The 25,760-nt window shown below is 42.6% G+C and overlaps 1 protein-coding gene across 2 annotated transcripts in view; it reads right to left on the bottom strand.

Moving 5' to 3' along the window:
* Positions 1 to 25,760, bottom strand: part of smpd3 (sphingomyelin phosphodiesterase 3) — an 85,441-nt gene that overhangs the window by 35,439 nt on the left and 24,242 nt on the right. Inside the window, exons 2-5 of one of the 2 annotated variants that reach the window (XM_061721225.1) lie at positions 20,069 to 20,313; positions 6,434 to 7,159; positions 2,563 to 2,808; positions 1,527 to 2,478 (exon numbers count right to left, since the gene is read on the bottom strand). In XM_061721225.1, the coding sequence (XP_061577209.1) occupies positions 1,527 to 2,478; positions 2,563 to 2,808; positions 6,434 to 6,735 (1,500 nt within the window). In that variant the 5' untranslated portion in view covers positions 6,736 to 7,159; positions 20,069 to 20,313. The remainder of the gene's footprint in view (positions 1 to 1,526; positions 2,479 to 2,562; positions 2,809 to 6,433; positions 7,160 to 20,068; positions 20,314 to 25,760) is intronic. The other variant, XM_061721227.1, reaches the window with a different exon arrangement.

Below are 25,760 nucleotides of genomic sequence, written 5' to 3'. Positions count from 1 at the left end.
GCATGTGAGTTAAATATGAGTGTCACAGCAAAGGGTCTGAATACTTATGACCATGATAACTCAGTTTTTCTTTTTAAATACATTTGCAAAAAATTCTACATTTCTGTTTTTTCTGTCAAGATGGGGTGCTGAGTTTACATTAATGAGAAATAAACAGAGGTGGACAGAGTACTCGACCCCAGTACTTGAGTAAGAGTACAAATACTACTGGTCAAAATTTACTCCGTTACAAGTAAAAGTAGCTCAGTCAAAATATTACTCGAGTAAGAGTAGACAAGTACTTGCTTTTAAAGGTACTTAAGTATCCAAAAGTAAATGCTTTTAAATTTACTTTAAGTAAACGTAAGAGTAAGAGTAAGAGTAAATTTCTTATTTTCCACATCAGTAAATTACTATATTTTTTTCTAAATTAATTGTTGCGGTATGTCTTGACTTGTTGCGGCTATGTCTTGACAAACGCAGGCTACTTTGGTGGTATCGTTTTGAGGAGGCTTGACGTATTTCTGCTTTACATCATCCCAGTGGATAGCGTGCACTGTGATAGGTCTCCTCCTTTGACAAAAACAGCTTGTGTCCAATAAGATTTTAGGGAAGAAGAAAAAAGAGCAGACCTGAAAGTAACAAGTACTTTTCAGCCTTCCTAGAAATTTACTGGAGTAAAAGTAAAAATATTTGTCTTGGAAATGTATTCAAGTAAGAGTAATAAGTACCAAATGAATCTAATACTCAAGTAAAGTACAAATCCTCTGGATATGTACTTAAGTACACTACTCAAGTAAATTTACTCCGTTACTGTCCACCACTGGAAATAAAATTACCTTTTTTGATATTTGCAAATGGCTGCAATGAAACAAAGAGGGAAACATTTAAAGGGGTTTGAATACTTTCCGTACCCCAGTATGTCAAGAATGAGGCGAGATGAATAATATAATCAATACAGCTCACAGACAGCAAACACTGCCTATGTCCTTATGGGGTAAACAACAACACAGGTCTTCAACAGAGTGCTGGAGATGAGATGGAAAGCCACTAAAAACTCAAAGATAAACTAAAATCCTATGTGAAAAGTACTACCAGCAGATGGTCCTCGCTGTAAAATGGGTTCCTTGGGGTGGAGTTGAAAACTTCCCCCAGCGGCTCATGGTCTGGGCAAGTTCTCTCATGAACGTGCTCTACATGGCGATCATTCTGTTCTGGTTTACAGAAGACATAGGCATCTTGGGGCATATTTTATGGAGGTTTGAGGACCTGACTGTGTCTTGTCAAATGCAGTAAGTCTTCTTGTCATCACAGGGACAAAATAGCTGTTTCATCTTGTTTTCAGTGTTATACAAAGCTGAGCTGACACTTTACTAGCTTCAGCTACCTGTCAAGGGTACGGTTATGAAAGCGCCATCAATACATTCCTTATAGTCCCACCAAATATGGTATGAATTTATAGTTGACTGCGCTTATATCTCTATACTGCCACAATAGTTGAGAAAAACTGAAGTAGAGTGGTGGGTAGGGAAAGTAAAACCTCTTACCTTAGCAAACAGTGCTCCCTTAGCCGCCAATGCATCTTCTCCTTTCCCGTTAGGGTAGCACTCAAACCGTGCATCCAAGATGGGGTAGCGACTGGCCAGCATCAGGCCACTGTTCAAGAATTTGAACCTGGAGCAGCAGCCTTTCCAGCCATATCTCCCAACATCACTCAGCACGTAGGGGAAGTAGCGGTGCAACTGCCGCCGCAGTCTAGTTGTTGCTCCATGGTCGAATACTTCCTGAAGGGCGAGGAAATCCAAGTTGGCAGGAAAAAAGGCAGAGATCTCATGATCGAAGGTCTCATCTCCATGACGACGTTTCCTTCCTGGCCGCTTGAAGATGGACGTGCGCGGGACGTGTGAGAGAGTATTATTGGACGTTATCCCTACCCCACCATCATATCCATGGTAGCGAGCGAGGGACTCACGGGACGCAGTCATACTGCCTGTGTCTCCCACTCCCTGCTCCCGATGATTCCCCGTCTCAGCCTCTTCCTCCTGGGGATCCGGCTCTGGAGCACTGATGCTGATTTGTACCCCTGATGTGTGAAGGGGGCAGTCTGTGGCGGGTTTTTGCTGCGTACCGTCCCCATGCATGGGACAGTCATGATGGCCATGTCCACTTTGACATGCTTTGGAGTGCACTGGACAGCCTGCACTCTCCCCTGAGGTGTGCACGGGACACCCTGAGCTGCTGTTAGTTCCCTCTTGGTGCAGGGGGCAGTCTCCTGAGGTGTCTGCTCCATCGTGATGAACGGGGCAGTCAGTGGAGTTGTGGTCTCCGGCAGAGGGGTGAACGGGGCAGTCAGCGGCACCTGAGGGGTGAATCGGGCACTCAGTGATGGGTTCGATTTCAGTTTCGGCTGGGCCATTGGTGGTGTGTGTTTGATCTGGACGCTGGTCCAGAGACGAGGTACGGCGAAATCCTGTGGCAAGACTGCTGAAAGATGCCGCACTAAGTGGAATAAAAAAAAAGTTTTAAAATGAATGTATTACAACAGCAAAAAACATAAAAACGCCTGGAATAAACTCTTCTAACCTGATGGATGTGTTGGTTGGTGAGTCGATGTAGATTTTAATCTGAGGCCGACTGGCACCATTGCGGATTCTTTTGCCCACCTCAAGAGCTCTCCTGTGGGTGTCTGACAAGTTGTTGAACCTGGCGAGGGAGTCTGGCAGGAGGCAAACGTTGGCACTGCAGAAACAGAAGCTCCTGCCCTGTGGCCTCCATTCCCCAATACCCCCGGCTCCAGCCTGGCCCTGCTCTGCGTGGTGCTTGTCTGGTCTGTGCAAAAAGAAAAAGCCATGTCAAGTCAATCCCATACAGACATGTTGGGAAGAAAATATAATACAAATAAATAAATACAATATTTCTTTTTCTTTTTTTTTGTCATCAAGGTCTACACACGTCTGTCAATGACCCCTCACTTTGAGCTTGGTGTGCTGAATTATAGAAATATTAAAAACAGCAAGTGTGGAGGAGCTAGACTGAAAAACACTGAGCTATGGATAAAACATTCATTTCCCAGAGAAATATAATCAAGACTCGCCCCTTCTCTAGAATGTACATCTCGAACTGAGATGGACAACAACAGAAACATTACACACACACACACACACACACACACACACACACACACACACACACACACACACACACACACACACACACACACACACACACACACACACACACACACACACACACACACACACACACACACACACACACACACACACACACACCCCTTTAAATAAAGTGCAACAAATTGGCTAACATTGTATTTGGATGTACTTGCTCTGGTACGGAGAGTGACAATGATAAAAGGAGAGAAAAAGCCAGAGCCAAAGAGAAAAAAATAATGATTAAATAATATGAGACAACCCTCTTTGCCTGATCTTATTTCTCCTCTTCTTCTTTTTGCCATTTTATATTGGGCAACTAATTCTAATGAATTGACCTAAGTTGAAACACATTTGACCTCATTCTGGCCTAAATTTGACTTGTTTTGGTGGTAGTCACTGATAAATGACACCCTTGGTGACCAGCTATATTTCCAATAGAAAACACCAAGACTAAATGGAGCTGGTTGAACAAGAGAAAATATTTAGATGGGTGTGAAAGACAACGTGGGTGGCTGGTGGAGGGCGGGAGGAGACAGACCGTTTGATCCTTTATGGTAACCTTTACAAGGGAAAGAAATAAAGATAAGTGACAAATAGTATTCACACCTCAGCAGGAATGCTAATGGATTCTTTCAAAATGGCTCATTGACCTCACAAAACATCTTTAGCAGATCGTAGACTACAGGTTATAAACTTTAAAGTTTTGAAGGCTTGTACTAAATCTTTTCTTCAAAACAAAGAACAACCCCTACTCTTAACCTAGTAGTATTAGCTTTATAGACCAGCAATCTCCCCTTTATTTTAACAGTTTAAAAACATAATAATATATTAAAAAAATACTATTTGGTCCTTTACACAGAACTAATCAGATGGAAAAGATTTGGCCAGTAGCAAGCTTAGCAAAGCAAGCCTTTCACTTAAACAGATATAAGCTCGAAAAATGGCTCTAATGTTACAGCCCATGAAATGCTGTTATGGTGCTGGTTGGGCGTAGTTCCCCAGCACGTCCTGGACAGTTTGTTTGTTAACATGAGTTAAGGATAATCGTTCAAGACCTTTTCAAATTATTAATGTTGTTATGATGTTTCGGCGTAGGCTGAGATGGCATCACATGTACAGAAACTCTCTGGAGGGGGTCTGTTAGGCTGGTTTGGAAGGAACAACAGGCTATACTGCACTTATAATGTAGTATAGAGTAAAAACTGTCTACTGGTCCAACTTAGCTATGGCACAAATGACCAGCGCCCACCATGGGGTGCATTGCATTGTGGGATGCAGCTCGTGAGATAGACTGGTCAGATGCACAGTTGCAGCAAACCATCCAAATACTTCCCGCAAATTGCAAATCGTGTAATTATTTGCATACTGTATACTATATATTACAGTTTGCGGTTTCCAAAAAGGCATGTGGGACCATGTCAACTACACGGGTGCAGGAATGATATGCCAAGCACTGTTGGCATTATAGCCATTTTAGATACTAGATTAATTTCCACTAGCAGGAGTTCTGGGTAAACCAGACAGACAGAAACCTCTACCAGGGCCGACTGTCTCCTCGGCCCCCTCAGCTGGCGTGTCTCCATTACGCTGTCGTGCCACACAAGAACCCTTGACTGACAAAATATCACAGCCGACCACCAGGTGGCGGTAATTCACATTTTTTGCCAATTGCCAGCAGCATACAAGGAGACATAAACGAAGAATGGAGCTAAAGAGAAGAGGAAACACATAAACAATTGCCTTTTTATTTGTTGTTTTTTTAAACTTAGACCGTGGTGGTAAGGACTGAGATTAAAAGAAAACCACCTGCTGGACCTCTACATTGGCATAATAGGGCAACAAGATGGGACTCGCCGGTCCATCTATCGTTTTTTGTAATCTCCAACTTTATCAAATATACTTGTAACAAAATGTATCTGGTCCAAATGGTTTAAATGATTTGTGGTTAACGATTTATGTTCAAGTGAGAGTGCTAAAAGTAATTTAGAAACCTCGATTAGCTGAGACCTGAGTACCTCTCTTACTTCAAGGGATGTTTTTCGCCCTGTAAACGTTGCTGAAAACCACTTTTACAGGGCCGTTCCTGGTAATGGAGATGCGCCAACGATCTACCCGGAACTCCCGCTAATGGAAATTGACTTACTGCTTGGATGATAATGTAATTAATGCATGCATGTTAAAGTCTCATTTAGCTAGAAATAAGGCAGGCTGCAGTTAACGTTAAGGAAAGACCACAACACAGACTAGGACAATGGAATTCAGACCAACGCAGAAGCAGTGAATGAAGTGGCCGTGTTGTTTTTCTATGGCACCATTTTAGCAAATGTGTGGTTTTGAATATGGGTTTAACAAGAGGCTGCTCGTCGCTTCTGTGACCATAACTGCGTCCAGTCTAAGAATATTTTTTATGGCATGTAGTTATGGCTGACTTTCTCCCCTTTGACTTGGTAAGTCATAAATAGAGGAGACCCCCAGATATTTTATGTAAAACTCTTTTTCTCTGTGGGGCTAACCTTTTCAACAAGTGCATTTAAGCCAGAGCAGTATCTTTTTCTCACCCTGACCATTAAGTTTGGGTTTAAATCTATGACCATGGCATCCCAGATAAGTATTTTATCTACTGAAGTTTGGTTGTATGCAGTTTTATCCTGTGGCTCCTAATTTGATCAATTTCAGTTTTATTTGCACCTCCTCTGCACCTTTATTCTGCTCTATTGTGTTGTGTGGATTGCTGAGAGGTTGAAAGGCATAACATTGTGTTCTGTCATTGGGTCTGTCATCTCCTGGCCTGACTTGGGTGGTAATAACACAGCTGTACTGGGGGCCAAACAACTGCTGTGTGAAATGGCAATATGGAAAGTGTCACTGGGTTGCGAGGATGGCCACAAATCAGTGCGTCATGGGGATAGTGTGAGGCGGCCACGTGGCGCATCTGATAGCACCATTAAGTTCTGGAATGCCATAATGCTTTGTGACAGTGCACAGCGGGGAGGGGATATTGCACCTTAGTGGCCTCACTGTGAATGCACAGCTGGAGAGAGGCACAATGAAGGGGGCTCTGTGCCTCTTTATAGTGTAACTGCTGCGTGAAAGTGTCTGTCATTTCTGTTGCTATGGAGAAAGAGGGAGGCAAAACCCTGACACAACTGTTGACCCGAAAACTGATGTAGAAATAGGAGATTAGTTAAAAAGCTTTCACTTACAATTCAAAGCTAAAGATAATAAAATAATAGTAGGTAAGTTGACAGAAAGAAGTTAAAAACCTTAGCTGGATCAGCACTAACCTGTAGGAGGTGTACAGATATGGCTGCCGGACAGCCTGCAGGGGAGCCCAGATGATGAAGCCCAGCAGGGCAAAGGGCAAGGAGGCGAGGAAGAGTAACAGATAAATTGGTGCAGAAATCACGACACATAAAGTGAGGAAGGAGCAAGGGTCTTGGGATCGCTGGCGCTTTTCCAGTGACGTGGCCACGCAGGAGGCTAGGAGTCGGTCCAGGAGCCAGTAGCACGGAAACACCAGGCTCCACGATAAACCATCCAGGAAGTGCAGACAGGCACCGGAGTAAGGGGTGACGTGGAGGACCATCTCTCCCCTCCGTTCTCTCTCTTTTTTCCTCGCTGTAACTTTCTCCTCACCTCACACTCTCTGCCCACAACCACATACACTCTTTAAACAAGTGAAAACAAATTTGTTTTACAGATTACATGAGCAGGAATGATTTAAAACCCCCCAAAAGAAATCAGACTCAAGCACAGACCCTCCCCCCTCCTTGGAGAAAGGAACTCTGTTACATGGTTTGGGTGATTCTTATCTACAGTTGAACGCTCATGTGAGTCTCGCTACCCCTCCCTCAGCAATTATATGCCCCACGGGAGGGGTAACGCAGAGCTGTCTGGAGGTAGGGAGTTGCCATGAGGAAAGCCTTTTGCTTGATGCTGGATCTATGTACGCAAGAACTCCCACAACCTCTGGAGATGTCATCCATTAAGCATCAGAATCTCCTCTGGACCTGGAGAAAGGGGGAAGATGATGGGGGAAGGAAGAAAGAGGGGAAAAAGAGGAGGTCGATCAATTATTAACTTACTCTGATGTATGAACATAGTGAACAATATGCATACATTTCAGAATATGTGTGAATACATAATGAATATGAGAATCTCCCAAGGTAAAATTTTAATCTAAGCTTAAAAGGAACTTGATCCTATATTTACTGTATTTATAAAAAATCCAAAATGATAGGGAAATTAAATATTATACATATATATATTTTCTTTAATTAAATGTTTCTCTTCTGCACATGATTGTAGGCCAGAGCTTCAGGATCTGCTTGCTGCCCTGCAGTCCCCCTCTGATCATCCCACTGCTTGCTTTCACCTGTCTGTAAAGACGTCTCTGTTGGATATCTACTGACATCCTGCCTTTTGTACCTTTGACAGTGTGTCTGTGTCTCTCCTTTCTCTGTTCTTCATTCTCTCTGTCTGTTTTTCTCTTTTCCTGCTCTGCCCAGCTGGCCTCCGGCAGGAGGGTCCCCCCTTATGATCCAGGTCCTGGTCCAGGTTTCTTCCCTCCTAAGGGGAGTTTTTCCTTGCCATTGTTTGGCTTAAGGTTTTTCTCCCACTAGGGGAGTTTTTACCTACCATTGTTTATGTTTATGCAATAATTGCTCGGGGGTCATGTTCTGGTCTCTGGAAAGATCCTAGAGACAACTTCTGTTGTAATAGACGCTATATAAATAAGACTTGAATTGAATTAAAATGGAATTATTCTTGACAATACACTACCATAGATGCTTAAAGGGGACCTATTATGAAAAACACGTTTTTTCTTGTTTTAACATATATAAAGGGGTCTCCCCTCAGCCTGCCAGCAGAGGGAAGATGAAATCCCATGAAAATCTGCAAGGTCTGTACCCCCGCCCGCTGAATCTTCCAGGGTCACGTGACTTTTTTACGAGCCAGTCTGAATCTGCGCCTATGGTGACGTCACCCTAGGCGCAGAGGTTCGGCCTCCACTGCTGAAACCACGCCCACAACTCTCTCCGCCGGCTGGAGCTTCAGCCATTGTTTAGAAGCGGTGGCTGTTTCCACAGCGAGGGGACAGTTAAGATGAGGTTTTGTATTCTCCTCCCCTGCTACACGTCATTCAAGCAGCCAATCAGCACAGAGCCTCATTATCATACCCCCCCCTTCCCTTAGAATGAAGCACAGAAAAAGGGGTTAGAAGCGGTAAAACTAGAGACAGGGCCCAGACGCTGAATTTCTGATTTATGTAGAAAAAACAAGCTTTAGATTGTTTTTAAGACATTCAAGGCCTGTTTAAAATATACATTAAATGCCATAATAGGTCTCCTTTAAATGTGACATCTGTCATGTAAGTAAAAGCAACAGCAACAAAAAACAACTGTAGAACAAACCATATTCAACCACATGTTCAAATTCAAATAAAACAGGTTTTAAAACATATTTATCTGCTGTTTCCATTTTGTGTATCAATGGAGTCGTTTGAAATGTCTGAAACATTTCCATACGTAATTTCACATGATCTTTCTTTCTTCTCCTGGCTCTGTTCTGCTTCCCCACCACATCCATCTCCTCCTGCTACATGTCCCCTGATTGCTTTTCTGCTTTAGCTGCACTGATTACACACAACTGAGTATTCCTGTTCTCCATATAAGCTCCATTTCCTAGTGCCAGATTGTATTCTTGCCATATAGCCTGTCTGTTGTACAGTTGCTGCGTTTTGGTGAACTTCTGTATGACTTGATTGCTATTGTTAATCTTATTTGCTGTGTACTGAGCCATTTGGGCTTGTTAGCTCTGTTTGGACTGATTTCCTGAACCGATGCCAAACCTGGATTTTGGTCCACCGGTCGTGCTTTAAAAGTTACAGACATTTGAGAACGTCTCTGCAATCAACTCCCTATGAAGATTCGTTCATTTAGTAGGCAGTATACAGTACATACTGATGCAGTATGTAGCATGTAGTACGTTAGTATGCAATATCGGATACAGCCCGTGTCTTTCTGTTTCAGTTACGGTATGTCTTGACTTCCCTTGTTCCCATCTGCCCTGATCATCTGCACCTATGTCTCGTTAATCCCTCTGTGTATATCTGGTGTTGTCTTTCCCTTTCTCCCAGCTGGTCCGTACTGTTTTGTTCCTCCATGTTTTAGGCAGAGGTGGACAGAGTACTCGACCCCAGTACTTGAGTAAGAGTACAAATACTACTGGTCAAAATTTACTCCGTTACAAGTAAAAGTAGCTCAGTCAAAATATTACTCGAGTAAGAGTAGAAAAGTACTTGTTTTTAAAGGTACTTAAGTATCCAAAAGTAAATGCTTTTAAATTTACTTTAAGTAAAAGTAAGAGTAAGAGTAAATTTCTTATTTTCCACATCAGTAAATTACTATATATTTTTTTATTTTTAAATTAATTTGAGGATCTTTTAACTCACAACATTTGAAAATAAATGTCTGTGGTTTGTCTGTGCCCTCGTTTTTTCCTCGGTCGAACTCAAACATTGAGTTAAGATACGGCCAAGGATTTGTGAAAGTCCCTGCTCCGAGTCCGGCTCATTATCAGACTCAGACGACTCAGCGGATTGTCTTTCTTCTCCTGACGCAGGCGTAGCCATTGTTGCGGCTCTGTCTTGACTTGTCTTGACAAACGCAGGCTACTTTGGCGGTATCGTTTTGAGGAGGCTTGACGTATTTCCGCTTTACGTACATCCCAGTGGAGAGCGTGCACTGTGATAGGTCTCCTCCTTTGACAAAAACAGCTTGTGTCCAATAGGATTTTAGGGAAGAAAAAAAAAGAGCAGACCTGAAAGTTACGAGTACTTTTCAGCCTTCCTAGAAATTTACTCGAGTAAAAGTACAAATATTTGTCTTGGAAATGTATTCAAGTAAGAGTAATAAGTACCAAATAAATCTAATACTCAAGTAAAGTACAAATCCTCTGGATATGTACTTAAGTACAGTACTCAAGTAAATTTACTCCGTTACTGTCCACCACTGGTTTTAGGTCTGGTTTTTGGTTTTTGTAATGTTCATGTTCTGGTATTTCTGCAATCCTGCTAAGCAGCACTCTGTGTCTGGCATTAAATTGCCACGGGGACGAATGGTGGAAATTAGCCTCTGGCTACAACCATGCGTATTTACACTCGTGTTTATTAATATGTACAGTCCCTGTTCAACAAATAAAGTAATTGAATTGAATTGAACGCTTTTCTTTAATTTAAGTACAATAAATCACTGTTTTTTGGGAACTCCTGATCTCCTGCATCTGGGTTCTACTCCAACCGCACCCTGACAAATATATAATTATCAGACTAAGTCAGGAGCTTTCTGCTCGCTGGCTTTTCCTTTGAGTGGCACATTTCTGTCAGAAATAATAACTGTCATCTCATCAATCCAAATCCAAGTAATCTTCTTCTGAACAATAAAAACCTTTTTTGTGCACAATAATGATTCCTTTTAGTGACAAAAAGCGATGCGGGTTTTGTTCAATGACTGACTTGCCACCTGCTACTCTGTGGTGCGCCAGAGCGGCCGAGCAGATGAAGCGGTGACCTGCTGACTCATCCCTAGGCCCGAGTGATGTCACCGCCATTTTTCATGCAGTCGGACTGTTCTGCTGTCTGACCCGATGTGTGACAGTGTGGCAGATTAACAGATCAACAGAGAGTACCTCCAGCTGGGTAAATGGCAGGCTGATGTACTGGACAGAGATTAAGATCCGAAGTCAGTGTTATTTAAGGTCGGGGCTGTGATGGCGACTCTGATGTGAGACAAACTCCAAGCCAGGCAAAGTAAGTGCACTGGAGTTTCGTATTTAAGATGTCATCTTCAGATTCTCCTCAAATCAAGCTGTATGTCCCACTGTTTTAGATTTCAAGAGAAAACACGTATTGTTTAAATATACGACTCAAAAGTGATCATCTTGTACCAAATCTCGAGTACTTTTAGTTTTTTAATTTTTCCCAAGAGAAGATAAATAACATGTACATTTTCAAGCATCATCTTGAAATGATGATTTTCACAAAGATTTGTTTATTTCACTGCAGGAAAAATCAATCAATTATAACCAATAATTTTGGTGGAAATGATTCCAAAGTTAAGTGTGTTTTTTTTTCCTTCCTCACGACGTTCCAAATGTTTCTAAGCTCTGAATTATTTGTTAAAGAAAGTTGTAAAGGAAGATCTATTGAAAGCCGTTTTGTATTATCGGTCCGTCTGGTGAAATGCAGTCAGTGCTAAGTTCAGTATAAAAAGAGAAGAAAGAGATGAAGAAAAATATTTTTTGTTTGGAGAAATAGACTTATTTGTTGTCTTGGCTGAATGAAAAGACGAGATTGATGCCACTCGCGTCTTTGTCATTTTACAGTTTGACTCAGTATGTTCATTTAACCATCAACTACAATGTGTTAACAGGTATTTTATGCATCAATACAAATAAGAATTTTCTCACAAAGATATTTGCAGTTCCTTTTTGCTTTATCAATGAGTCACCCTGATCCACAGTATAGCTTAAGAATGAGATGGTTTTCATGCCATTTCTGAGGACTGCCTGATGTGTGTTTGATGTATTTCTCATCTTAGCTAGAGACCATTTCAAAGCATACAGCTCAGCAAAGTGTTTCAAGGTGCTGCTGGTTGACTGCGAAAGAAGATGGCATAACAAGCTTCGCTTGTTGCTCACTCCTCCGTGCTTAAAGCTCCCTACCGTCTTAAATCACATCGACTCTTTTAAGGTCTAAGTATCCACCTTTCAGCACAGCCGTTATCCTCAGATTTTATCAAGGATTTTTTTGAATGCAGACAAAATCTGCAACAAACCCCAGAAAAACACCCAAACAGCCATCAATCATCACAGATATGCTGGACAACACAAGCTGACATACTTGGCCTTATCAGCAAAATGTGCAGGCTATAAACATTTAGCAGTGTGCAAACAACTGGTGAAGTGTAAAATAGGTGGGATTGTGTACCGTTAACGTTGCATCTATTGTTTTAAGTGAGATTTGTGTTAAAAATGTAACCCTAGGTTTACTTTGACTGCACTAGTAACTACATATACTTTATAAAAACACTCTAAAAAAAAAATAGGATACAAATATGACTCTCTGGGAGCTCATTAAGAAGCAGTGACTAACAGCCAGGATATCTGCGATAAATGACAGAGTCTGCCTGGGAATTGCATTACAATATATACAATATATATATCCGCCTCAGGGAATTTCCACCTCAGCTACAATATAGACTGTCTGTCTGGATAAACAATAGAAAATTATGCACAATCCCTCGAAGTACGCAACAATGTTTTAATGTGAGTTTGACAAACAAATCTATAGAACTGTGTTAAATTGTTCACTTGTTGCGAGACCATCAACGCTCTAAGGTCTGAGGTATACTTGTTCACACTGACAGACCAAAAAAAGAGCGCAGGATATACACTGCGGCCAAGGTGCATAAACACACACACTGTGTAAATCGCAGGTGTAACAACCTAATGAAGAAAATAAACCATATAAACAAATTAAGATGCAAATGACAAAATTTGGAATGACCACAAAAAGAAACAAAGCTGAAATGTGATGCAGTTTCCTCAAAAGAATACAGAATCACTACAAAGAGGATCATTTTTAGGCAAATAAGGAACTGCAAAGATACGGAACACAAATAAAACAAAATAATTAAAAGAAATGCCAAAAATGTGACACAAAAGAACCAAAATAGAATACAAAATACATCAAGAACAATGCAAACAAACAAGTGTAAAATGAGAAATGTGCTTGACATAAAACATTAAACATTAAAGAAAAAGAAAACAAAAAAAGGCTAAAAATAAATAATACTGAAACACGATAGGAAAGTAAAATAAACTGTGCAACAAAAATGGCCAAAGTGACCCTCATGGCTCCAACGATAACATAAAGGAAACAAATGGCAAGCTAGCTACAAACATAATGGAAACCGTCCTATCCTACGCTGAATTAGCTGTGCTGTCTATCATTGATTTGTGTCCCACCTAGTAGTGCAGGCCTTTCACACGTCTGTGCTCAAGGGGTTATTGTTACATAATCTGTTCGTGAGTGTTAGACCTCACAATGTAGAGCAGTGGCTGAATGTGACACAGATCAATACCCCTTTGTTATTTTGGAGGGAAAAAAAACTAACAAAAAAGAGATACAGCCCACACAGCCACCACAGAAACAGCTCAGAAATGTGATGATACAACATACGGCATAATACCATATCCAAACTCTCTGAAACTACACATCTCTTAATATTCCTTTCTCATCTCTGTCTTCTTCTTTCTTCTAATTGTCTTGTCATTTTGTCTGTTTCTGTTTCCAGCAGCTTCTGCCTCACACACACACACACACACACACACACACACACACACACGGACCTGCAAAGGCCAGTGACGTCACTGTGTTCACAGCATGCTCCAGGGACTTCTGTTGTCATGGTGACCCAGTCACATGCACATACTAACTGTACTAGTGCGCCTGCTTGTCACCATACAAGGAACACACGCTTATACACTTGGACGTATACATAGCTTGTTGTTTACAGTAGCTCACGTTTTACGGTCTAATGGGGGCTATAATAGATGCAAGTGATCCGCGTGTCTACACCTGGACGGGTATTTTTCAATGAATTAAGAATGATGGCTGCATGTTGCCGTCAGCAACAATGCAGCGATGTGGAAGTGGGTCTTAGGGGAGCTTTCTGGGTGGACCAGCGATTGCCATGAGCGACTAGACTTTTCCTCTTGACTGGATAAACTGTCAAACATTCATCAACCGGGGCAGAGCCGCCTGTTGATTACCCACAAAGCTTTCCTGCAGCATCAGAGCTTGTCACAGGTTTGTGTGATGCATATACCGAAAGATCGTCCCCTAACCTCTGAACATGGGATAGCTGTTTCACACAAGTGTGCAAAATGTTGCAGTTTCACAAAAAACGAAAAGGCTAAAAAGTTACCTTTTTAAATACAGAGACACAGTTTCTGTGACACTGTAAGCTCAAGTCAGCCTTGGTGTGTTATGATGTTCAATCCTGATGACATTTACCTGCAGTCTGTCCCTACATGATGATGACTGTCACCTGTGACATGTTGCTGGGTGACAATGACACACTCATTTCACACTTTTATATCTTTGCTTGTAAGGAAAAGAAGGAACAGGACCACAACACTGCCGTGGCCCCTGCTGACTCCCCTGCAGGGGAACTATTACTTTGTATTATTTCACGGCCTTCACACATTTCTGATTTCCTCACAATTCTCTTTTTTTTCTTTTTTTTACTTTGGACTCACTTGTGAATGGTTAGATGAAATATACATAACTAAACACGTGATTTTAACTCCTCCGTGGTGGCTTTTCATTGATTTTTTTGTGCCGTCGCTTCCTTGACTTCTACTTCACATCAGAGATGGAAAAGCACACTTTGAAAGAATTAATACTTTGCTCCCTTCAATGCTCCCTTTAAAATGTGTGGTGCGTGTACAGGAAGACAACTTTGTGAATGCACCTGCTTCCTCTGCTCTGAGCGCCCTCAGAAGCTTCTCTGATACTTAGATCAGAGCTCTGTGGGAGCCAAACCGCCTGTCATCATTTTCTTCTGGTTGTTTGATGAAGTTCATTTTGATTCCAGTTGTATATTTGAGAATCCTGCCCAAGTTAGTCAACAATATATTTTCTTCTAAGTATATTGAGAAACACTTATCCATCCATCAATTTTCTATACCCGCTTTATCCTTTACAGGGTCACGGGGGTCTGCTGGAGCCTATCCCAGCTCATTTCAGGCGAGAGGCCGGGGTTACACCCTGGACAGGTCACCAGTCCATCACAGGGCCTATATATATATATATATATATATATATATATATATATATATATATATATATATAAATCACAACGTCCTCTCTTCATCAGTGTAATTGACGTTATGTAATGCCGCTAGTGGAGGCACATAAGGCCATCTCTATGAGGAACAATATAATCAGCACGCAAGGACCTGCTGCTACAATGCTGCTCTCAATAAAACATTTCAAAAAAGTGCCGGGCAAGTCTGACTCACATACTTTTTCTAAACAACAGGGACTGAAAACATTGAAACATATGAGAAGGAATGTAACTGTATTGACAGAAAAAAACCCCAAACAAATAAAAAAAAAATCCAGGAGAGCGCCAGTCCTCCTTCTCATTGTAATGCTACTGCAGTTACGTGACATATATGTAATTTGAAGTAAATGGGATGGAACATCACTGCAATGCCCCTTTAATTGTCTGACATGATTCTAACCTGTGACCTTTCTGTTTCATTTCCTTCATGTCTCAGTCTGGCTCTTTCCTACATTTACCATCTCCTGTTCCCGGAGGACATGATCCAATAAATCGCTCTGCGGGGCAACACGGCCTCACCTCTGCACTTTTATATAACACAAAGGCTGCTGTTAGAGCCATTAACCTGCTTTTGATTTAGGAGCCTCATCGGCTGCGTATGACAGCCACTAAGGCCTGTTAGTTAAATGGAATACCTCTTAGCTCATCCAGTGATATATCATACAGCCTGGTGATGATTCTGGTTCAAATGCTAAAAAATTCAGTGGGTATTGCTGATGGAAACTCTGTGTAAAAAAGATTGTGACAAGATGGTTACAGCACGTGCACACAAGTTACTTCACATAACCTCTTTCTTTCACTCTACAATTCCTTTTCGCTCAGAATAACATTATAACTAGGACTGTGATGAGATCTGCAACCTGCATCACTAATGATGTCACTTTCTATTTGTCAGAAAATATTATTTTATGTAGATAAAGGTAGGTAATTATTATTACTGACTCTTACTTGTTAATTAGGAGAATTGGCTCTCAGATTTCAGAAGAGGCACATAAGAATTATCAGGAGTATTATGAAATACTGTAATACTGTTGAACATCCACCGTGAATGTACAGCAACTCCTCCCAGTGCGGTTACGGGTCCACTGCTGCCTTTAATGAGGCTTTCGCAGACGTGTCGCTGCGGTTAGCTATGAGCCAGCTGCCGTGTCTGTCTCGCAGAATGCACACAGGTCATGCTCCTGCCCTGCACATGGTAGTTAATTCTCTGACATTAGAGGCATTTTCTGATTTTAATGAGTTTACAGTAACATGCGCAGAGTTCCAGGACCGGACCAGGCTGCAGGCGTCCTACTGCAGCGTCGTCAAATGAGCTTTTCTGTGACGTTCAGCACATGTGCCTATCATGTATTTAATCTTATACTTGTTGTATCTATAGCCTTTGTGGACAGGCAGCTCAGGCAGCTGTTTTAATCAACAACAAAGACATCATGGCTTTAACTATACATAGTTAAAGATAGTTATTAAGATATCCTAATAGATAAAATGAAAATAAAGATGCTTTCAAAACACATTTTCTGATTAATTATATACTAAAATAATACATCCAATTATAAATGAACATTAATTACTTATAAAGAATATGAGCAAAACAAAAATGGTTAAATTAAGTATTCCATGTCCCAAGGGCTAGTTTAAGAAAATGAGGCTCAGCATGTGGCCCACACGTTAGGCTGCTACCCAGAATGCATCACACCTGCCCCATGAAGCCCTTCCTGCAGATGAGCCCGCAGAACGGTTAACCCACGAGGCTCATTTGGTCAGAGCTGGCTCGGCTGGATCACATGGATCACATGGCCCCCACTCCAGGCCTCCCCTGGGTGGGGCCCTAGTATCCCTCGGCCAGTCAAAAGGGATGAAGCCTTTTGTTGTTTATCATGGACATGGGTCATGAATGAGTTGTAGTGATGACTGATGAACCAGATTAACACGTTCACCTGCTACTTCCTCACCCACACCCGCCAGTCAACTGAAGTGATACTGGTGTATGCTGTATGTATATGTTGTTTGGGATGGTTCTTTTGTAAATACTGTTTACCAATCACTTTGTGGTAATCGTCTGAAATAAATAAATACATTAATTAATTAATTATTAATCATTAATTCATTAATTCATTCATTCATTCATTCATTCATTCATTCATTCATTCATTCATTCAAGAGATCAAGGAAAAGATGAACACTAATCAGCTGCTAAACCTGGTCTTTTGTCATATATGTGGAAAGTCTGAACCAGTTTTTGCTCTTTACATTACGACAGAAAACATTAGAAATGTATTCATTAGTAATGTAATTAGTAATGGGAGAGAAGCGACCTACACGTGGTATGGCTCGACCTTGCAAATGCCTATGGCTCAGTACCACACAAGCTGGTTGAGTTTGCCTTGGAATTCTTCCACGTGCCTGTGTGCGTCAGTAACATCATAGCCAAGTACTTTGACAACCTGCACATGTGCTTCTCAGTAGATGACTACATGACGGGTTGGCAGCGTCTGGAAGTCGGAATCGCCATGGGCTGCTCTATATCACCGATTCTCTTTGTGGCAGCGTTTGAAGTGTTACTCATCGGAGCGAGGCAAATGGCCAGAGGCCTGAAATCGCCATCAGGAGGGAGACTCCCCGCTCTGAGAGGTTACATGGATGATGTGACAAGCATCCTTCAAACCGCCCCATGTACAGCACGACTCCTCCAGCGGTTCGACGAACTGATAGCCTGGGCAAGGATGAAGGTCAAGCCTGCCAAGTCCAGGAGCCTTTCGATCAGAAAAGGGGTGAGGGATGACAGGACGGTGTTCACAGCTGGAGGAGAGAACATACCACTCCTGGCAGAGCAGACCATCCGCAGCCTCGGGAGGCAGTATACAGCAGAGCTCTCAGACAGGCAGATGGGGCGGACGGTTCAGAAACAGCTGAGTGAGGGGCTCGCAAAGATCGACAACAGCCAACTTCCTGGGAAACTGAAGGTGTGGTGTTACCACTTCACACTTTTCCAGCGTGTGATGTGGCCGCTGAAAGTAGGGGAAATTCCATCTTCCCTGGTCAGCAAGATGGACGGCACAGCCAACAGGTACATCAGGAAGTGGTTGGGCCTCCCTCGCTGCTTCTCAGACACAGGCCTCTTCGGCAAGAACATCCTGCAGCTTCCTCTGAAGTCAATCAGCCTTGGATACAAGCAAGAGAAAACCCGCCTTGTACTCGAACTGAGGGAATCCAGAGACGAAGCAGTGAAGGGTGCACAGGTGACTGTTCGCACCGGGCGGAAGTGGAAAGCCCAGGATGAAGTGGAGCAAGCTGTTTCCAGGCTGCAACACAAGGAGGTCCTGGGGAGAGTCCAAGACAGCCGGGCAGGGCTGGGCTGGGGGCAGCCTGTCCAGTTCTGGTCCAAAGCCACAAGGGAGCAGAGGAAGACAATGGTGGTGGAAGAGGTCTCACAAGTGGAGAAGGACCGCTACCTCATCAAGGCCGTGTCCCAGGGTAAACAAGGAGCTTGGACTCGCTGGGACGACACCATCAACAGAGTAATAACCTGGGCTGACATCTGGCGAACCCCACAGTCACGACTCAGCTTCCTTGTGAGGGCAGCCTATGACACCCTTCCATGTCCCCGAAACCTTGCCCAGTGGTTCGGAAGCGAGGGCAAGTGCTCCCTGTGCAGCAAGGACAATGCAGGTCTCCAACACATCCTGTCAGGGTGCAACATCGCCCTGACACAGGGGCGCTTCCGGTGGCGGCACAATCAGGTACTGCGGAAGTTGGCAGAGCAGTTGGAGAGATGCAGAGTCGGGGCAAACAACTCCTCCGATCCCCATCGGCAAAACATTGCCTTCATTAAACCAGGAGAGGCAGGACAGAAGACAGTGACCAGAAGATTGGGACGTCTGCTTACCCCGGGAAAGAATTGGGAAATGCGCGTCGACCTGGACAAGCAGCTGGTCTTCCCAACTGAGATCACACAGACAACGCTAAGGCCTGACGCTGTGATGTGGTCCACAGCTGCCAAGAAAGTCCTAATAATTGAACTGACTGTGCCCTGGGAGGAGGGGATACCAGTAGCACATGAGTTCAAGCGGTCGAAGTACAGCGATCTGGCGGAGGAGTGCAGAGGAGGAGGCTGGTCCGCGACTATTCACCCGGTGGAGGTCGGATGCAGGGGCTTTGTGGGGGGGTCTGCGATCCGGCTCCTTCGTGCTGCGGGAATGACCGGTCACAGCCTGAAGAAGGCCATCAAGGAATTGGCAGAGGAGGCAGAGAAAGCGAGTTTCTGGATGTGGTTACGGAGGAGGGACAGCAGTTGGGGCTCAACACCCCAGTGAGGTCAGTTGCAGGGAGTGGCGTGGGGAGACGTCCCCACAAAGCCACTGCCCCCCCACCGGGAGGTGTCCTGGCTAGGGGGCGAAACATCAGTGAACGGTGGCACCAGCTGAAGACCCTGCAGCTGACCTCAAAGTGCACCGGAGGAGGTGCGGCAGGCAGAGATGCCAAGCAGTTAAACCTGTACTAGCTAAATTTTCGGCATTATATAATTGTATATATTGTATAGTATATCAACGAAATTGCAGAAACACAAATGCATTTCTGGATTGGTAATGTTAAATGAATGTTTTAATTTATATTATCCACCTGACTTCGGTCTTTCACAATAAGACCTTGTTAACCTAAAGATAGAGTAATTATAATATATATATATATATATTTTTTTTTTTTTTTTTTTTTTTTTGCTTAGTCTGATTGCCTGCCATCAGTGAGCATCATAGTCAAGTGAGTTGCTGCTTTAAAAATTAATCTCCATATTCTATTTGAGCACAGAACCTTTAATCAGATGTAAACTAGCAACTTTCTGGTGTCTTCTATGTATCTTTTTTTTTTTCTGCAAATGATTGTCTCATGCCCAAGTGCCACTTAAGAGCCATTATAAGATAATGCAACCCATTCAGACCTTCCCAACTGCGATACACTGTGCTACCTGCTTACACTCAGCAGATGAAAATTATGAATCACAATTACCTGAAAGTCATTTATGAAGCCATCCACATGGGATCCGAGCGAGCAGCGGCGGAGCTCAGACCAGCATTGTGAGTGTTTTGTGCCTGTGTGTACATTTGCATGAATGTGTGCAGCAGCTGCTGCCGTGTTTGTTCCATGCAATCCAGGTCAGCAAGTTTGTAGTGGATCAATACCGCAGACTGACGGGTATCTGGGTAGCACGAGTCCTCTCAATACAACACAGCAGGACAAGAAGGCTTCAAACACTGAAAAATAAGATAAAAAAAGATACAATCTTTTAATGATCCTGAAATGAGTCTGAAAACCTTCAATAGAAACTGTGAATATAGATCCACTCCTGCTATTGGATGTCCCACAAAAAGTTTAGGAGGGAACAATTGAGAGATACACGGGCATGGCAGTGGTCCGGACTGGCGGTCCTGCAGTCCTGGCCTGTTCGCAAGAGGAGATGTAAGGAAAATAGGAGACTTAGGAAATAAAAACCGCAACAACCCTGCTTATTGGTTGGTCTGAACCAGGGGCCTCCAACCCTGGTCCTTGAGAGCTACTGTCCTGCAAGTTTTAGATGTTTTCCTGCATCAACACACCTGATTCTAAATAAATGATCATTATCAGCTTGTCATCAAGGTCTATACAACTCTGTTGGTGACCCAGCCTTGTCTATCAGGGTTGTGTTGAAGCGGGGAAACATCTAAAACATGCAGGACAGTAGCTGTCGAGGGCCAGGCCCCCTGGTCTGATCAAAGCCTGATTTAAGTGTTATAACAGGGAATGGCAACCTTACAAAGCAGTTAAGGACCGTGCCAACTTTTTATTGAACCTTTTGAAGGTCTGCGATGCAGGAAAAGATGTGCATTAACAAATGAAGTTAAGACAAAGACATGGCAGATATTAGATGTGTCAAAAAAGATAGCGATGGCAGCAACACAGACGAGGGAAAAATGTGGAGAAACAAACACTAGCCTCTGCAGACTAGGTTTCGATTTTCATTGTTTTCTCTCCTTTTGTATTCGATCTGTTGTTTTTCTGTCCGAATGAACTCTGGCTGTGTCCTTTACCCACGTCTTAGCCTGCGTACATTAACTACAGACAGGACATTAAGACGCAGGGAGATCCAGAGGCAGATTCACATGAGCGTTGGTATATTAAGTCATCAATATCCATCCCGACATTGAGATGTGCTCTAAAAATGAGCACACGTTGTGTAAGTATAAAAAAAAATCTTTCACATATACTGTACATTAGTCACAAACATACGCCCACATTGGCCTCTGTTCCTGACCTTCCTGCAAACCAAGCTGTATAGACTGTTGAGCAGCAAACTCTTATAAGCTCAAAATGGCAAACAGCTGCAAGCTCATCCACTGTCATAAACACAGCCTCACAAAATCCATAACCCCTTTCATTCATGGGGAAATCCACCTTCTATCCACTTGCCATGTGGGCTGGTCCTCAAACATTTCCATGCCACTATAATTTCTGATCTCAGGCTGGAATTATGTTTGGGCTGTTACCTAGATATACAAAACGGAGCAAAACCTATCATTATGTGGCCTAATTTAGAAAACATACTGTCTGTGGTGGTTTTCCAGCGTGTTCCCAGCAACAGGGTCATGTTTTGATGTCTCAGTAAAACCCATGCAGCTGGTGAACTTTGCAAGAGTACATTTCACACTGAAAACCAGGCCCTTTTTCATTTCTGGTTCCACAGCTGTTGTAAATGCAGATTTCTCCAATGAAAAGCTAATTGCATTGTCTCTGAACTCAGTTTAAAACATCCTGACGGCTTTGAACTAGATGAAGAAGAGGCAGAAGAGAGGAAGAAAATTGTGCTAGCAGGAAACAGAGCACACGCATAAAAAATTCACTTTGAGGCTCAACTGGCTTGTTCCATGGTTATTCCCTGGCCCGAAGCGCTCCTTTCTTTTTATCACGGATGTTGCATGAGTGTGTAAATGAGCATGAGTGTGTAAATGAGCACTGTAAATCACTTCGATGGACTGCTATGTAAATGTAGCCCCTCCCACACTGATATCAAACGTTTTCTCTGTTTTGGTGGAATGACGGCAGTAACTGCGCCCTGAGCTGGACTGACGGTAGTGACCAACTTAACTGGCAGTTCTCAAATTTCTCAAAACAGACATGTAGCCAGAATGTTCTGCAGCTACTTTGGTGCACAGCTCAAACCGCAGCAGTTTCTCAACAAATCCCCAACGCTGTACAACGACAACACTTTCATCGCTTGCCCCAAAATACTTGGCTGCAGCCAATGTCTTGTTTCAGGACCGTAGTTATTCACAGTTCATTTTGCTTGCGCTGATATTATCTTTGATAATTGCCAATTCTTGACAAATGCACAACAGAAGAAGAGCTGAGGTGGAAATAGGTATGGACCACTGCCCCCTCTGGCCAGCCGGGGCGCAAATAACGGGGCCGGAAAAACGTGATCCTTCCATGTGCTACGTCCAGCCGGAGAAACCCCACCCTGTCTGGTGAAAAGAAGCAGCCTGCTCACTCTTCAAGCAAGAAGGAGACTTGAGCTCACGACTTAGGTAGGAGCACTGGGTGATAAAATGGGGGAAAAAAAATCAGGGATAAGAATATAAAAAAAAAAAAAAAAGGAAAAAAAAGAAATAGGTATAGACAACATGTGAATAATAAGACATTTTCTTTTTAGTTTAAAGTATTTTGTCATTGCGATGCTCCTATTTGACGTTTTTGAAGGTTTCAGGATGTTAAATGCTGCCTTAAAAAAAAAAAAAAAAGAGCATCATTTAGTGTGTTTCCAAAGCTGCATTTGGATTTCATCGATGTAACAATTTCTTCCCCCGAAGCCATGCGTAGACACTATTCTACATTATTTACATGTCTTAAATATTCAACGTTTACAGTCAAGCACAGAGTGAACATCTTTGCACACAGACATGGATCATCTGACTGGAGTTGAAGGCAGCTGCTCATTGTTTGTTTGAAAAGTGCCGGTCCACACACTAAACTGGAATAATGCTGATTTCTTAATTTTTCTTTTTAAGTGTGGTGATGTTACGTAAAGTAAAAAAGTCTAACATACAAAAGAATCAGTTTTCTTTAGGGGGAAACGTTTTCTTTTTTGTATCAACCCTGGGCTTTGCAAATTTACACATCTTTTCCAAAGATGTGGGAAAAACACAAACCTACGCCCAGTCCAGCGCTTGGTTGGCGACTGTGCTACTTCATGACTCCACTTTTATCACCACCAGAGCCCTTGAGCAAGGACTGGAAGACCAGTTGCCTCCCTTACTCCCAGTATCGAGCTTGACAACCAAAACCTCTTCCTGTCTGACTCATTATTCATCACACTTGTGACAGCAGTTCCTTGCTCGTGCATTATGTATGCTAAATATCAAAGTCAAGTCAGATTCTGTGTTTCGGTCCCTCTAGACTGCAATGTGCAGGTATCAACAGAATTTATTTTTCAGGGTGGCCTTTTCTGTTCATTAGTGTAAAGACAAACAGAAAAAAAAGCTGAGGTGTTTACATTTTCTGGAAATGCTGAGGGGGGCTGGCAGACGAATGAAAAAAGGAAAGAGAGGATGACAGTCTGCGAGTTTAGAGAGAAGACGGGAGCAAATGTTCGCTTGCTCGCTGTTGCCGTCGCCAAGTGTGATGAATGTTGCTATGGAAACAGCCCAAAGTTCAGGCGACAGCAAACACAGGTAAGTGTGCTTTGTGAGGGAAAGACAGTGAAAACAATCTTGTTGAAGTCATTCATTTTAATGGAAGACTGATAAAATGTGCTGTTTATTTCCCAACTGAATCCAGATATACAGGATATGCATTGGTGCACATACGCGACTGCCTGGAGATCTCATGCTGCTGCGACTTTTCTTTCTTCTGTACATCTATTTTCTCCCTTTATGTTTAACTGGTGGATGATTCCCCAACAAACATCAGAGGTTTCAGCAGTTTTCTGGAAAGACTGAATTTACTAAACCACCTTAAAAGAGTGGTCGTTTTTTTTTCTACCTTTTAAATTTGCTCATAGATGACGAACATTTGTCCTTTAAATCTGAATTCTTCTACACTGTGTGTTGAACCCTGGAGTATAAACTAGAGGATGTTTTCTGTGTTCTCACATGAAGAAATGAACAAGTTTGCTTTCAGGCTCATAATAGTTGTTTACTTTTAGAGAGGTCAGCGTTTCCCTCTAGATTCAGGGCTTATGTGAAGCTCAGTAGGCTGCCTTCAAACGTAATGCAAAGACTTAATAAATATATCTTTTTAATCCATCTCTAAGCAAGGACGCTAAAAAGTATTTTGAATTATTCTCAACACAAAAAAGAGCTCCAATAACCATCAACTTGGCCGCCTGTATGTACTGTAGTTAAAGCTGTAAACAGTTTTTTGCATCACCTGAAGATTTGGAGTTTTTTACCAGAGTGCAGGTTAAGCCGGGCATACACTGTGCGATTATCGGCTCGTTTTGAGCCGATTTTCCAGTCGTGCAACTTTTTTTTGATCGGGCCCAATTTTGACCCCTACGCCGTAGGCTCTGCGTTGGTGTAACGCGGAACCATAAATCAGCCTTCAGTGTGTGCGCTGTCTGCTGTAGGCCGTCAGGTCACCCACCTTTTCGTTTCATCTCGTTCCCACCTCCTGCGTGTAAATTCTTTTCACTTTAAAAAAAGAGCTATTTATGTTAAGCATAGGATAAAAGTTTGAACACGGATTTTTGGGAAGTATTTTCAAGATCGTTATTTTAATAGCGGGACTATTTCCAGCGTCGCCTGTGTCGAGGAGCGCTTCGGACGCGTCACGTTATTGCGCTGGACCAATAACAGCGGCCCCTGATGTAAACAAACCTGACGTCATACAATGTTGGCGCAACCTCGTCTTCCCAAATATGTAGAAAAATACAATATAATGAGCCGAAAAGTGCACAAAAATGACTAAAACAGTGTTATATGATGCAACAATGAAGATGAATTATAAACTAAAGTGAAATAATAAAAATCGCCCATAATGTGATTTCGTTTTTATCATTGTGCTGTACTGTTCGGAACAACTCTTTTTTCTCTTCTCATTTTGCTGGGACGTCGGGTTCCTTCGCGAGACACAACTTTTGCGGTATGCGTTCATTGTTATGTCTAAAAATGATGCGCAGTGCCCACCCAATCAGAAACGGTACAGATATTTTATTATATATTATATTTCCAGTACACAGAGGTCCGACGGGAGGATAATGATCCTATAGTGTGAGCAGACGGGTCGCATCCGAGCATCGGCTCGTACAGTGTGAGAACATAAATCGTGGGCTCTGAACTTTTGAACTCCGCGATCTAGTCGTGCAGTGTGAGATGGGGCAGTCTCATACGATTCAAAATATCGCACAGTGTATGCCCGGCTTTAGACGTGGGCGATATGGCAAAAATATCATAACACCATTTAAAAAAAATAAAATCACAATTTAGATTTTATCACGATCTAAAGTTAAAAAAATAAAAACATACAATACATGTTGCTGAAGGTGATAATAATTTAGAGAATACTAAACTGGGTTTAGATTCGTCCGACCCATTATTAAAAACTAAGATAGCAGTGTACCGTTGTCCTCAATGCAGAAATGGGGCCAGAAAAAGAAATCTTGACTGATTGTAGTTGTCAGTTTCAATAACTGACGTTTTGTCTATTAGTTTTCATGTTTTGCCAGTTT

The sequence above is a fragment of the Cololabis saira genome, chromosome 5, assembly GCF_033807715.1.
Source record: "Cololabis saira isolate AMF1-May2022 chromosome 5, fColSai1.1, whole genome shotgun sequence".
Lineage (NCBI taxonomy): Eukaryota > Metazoa > Chordata > Actinopteri > Beloniformes > Belonidae > Cololabis > Cololabis saira.
This window is presented reverse-complemented; position numbering and strand designations above follow the sequence as displayed.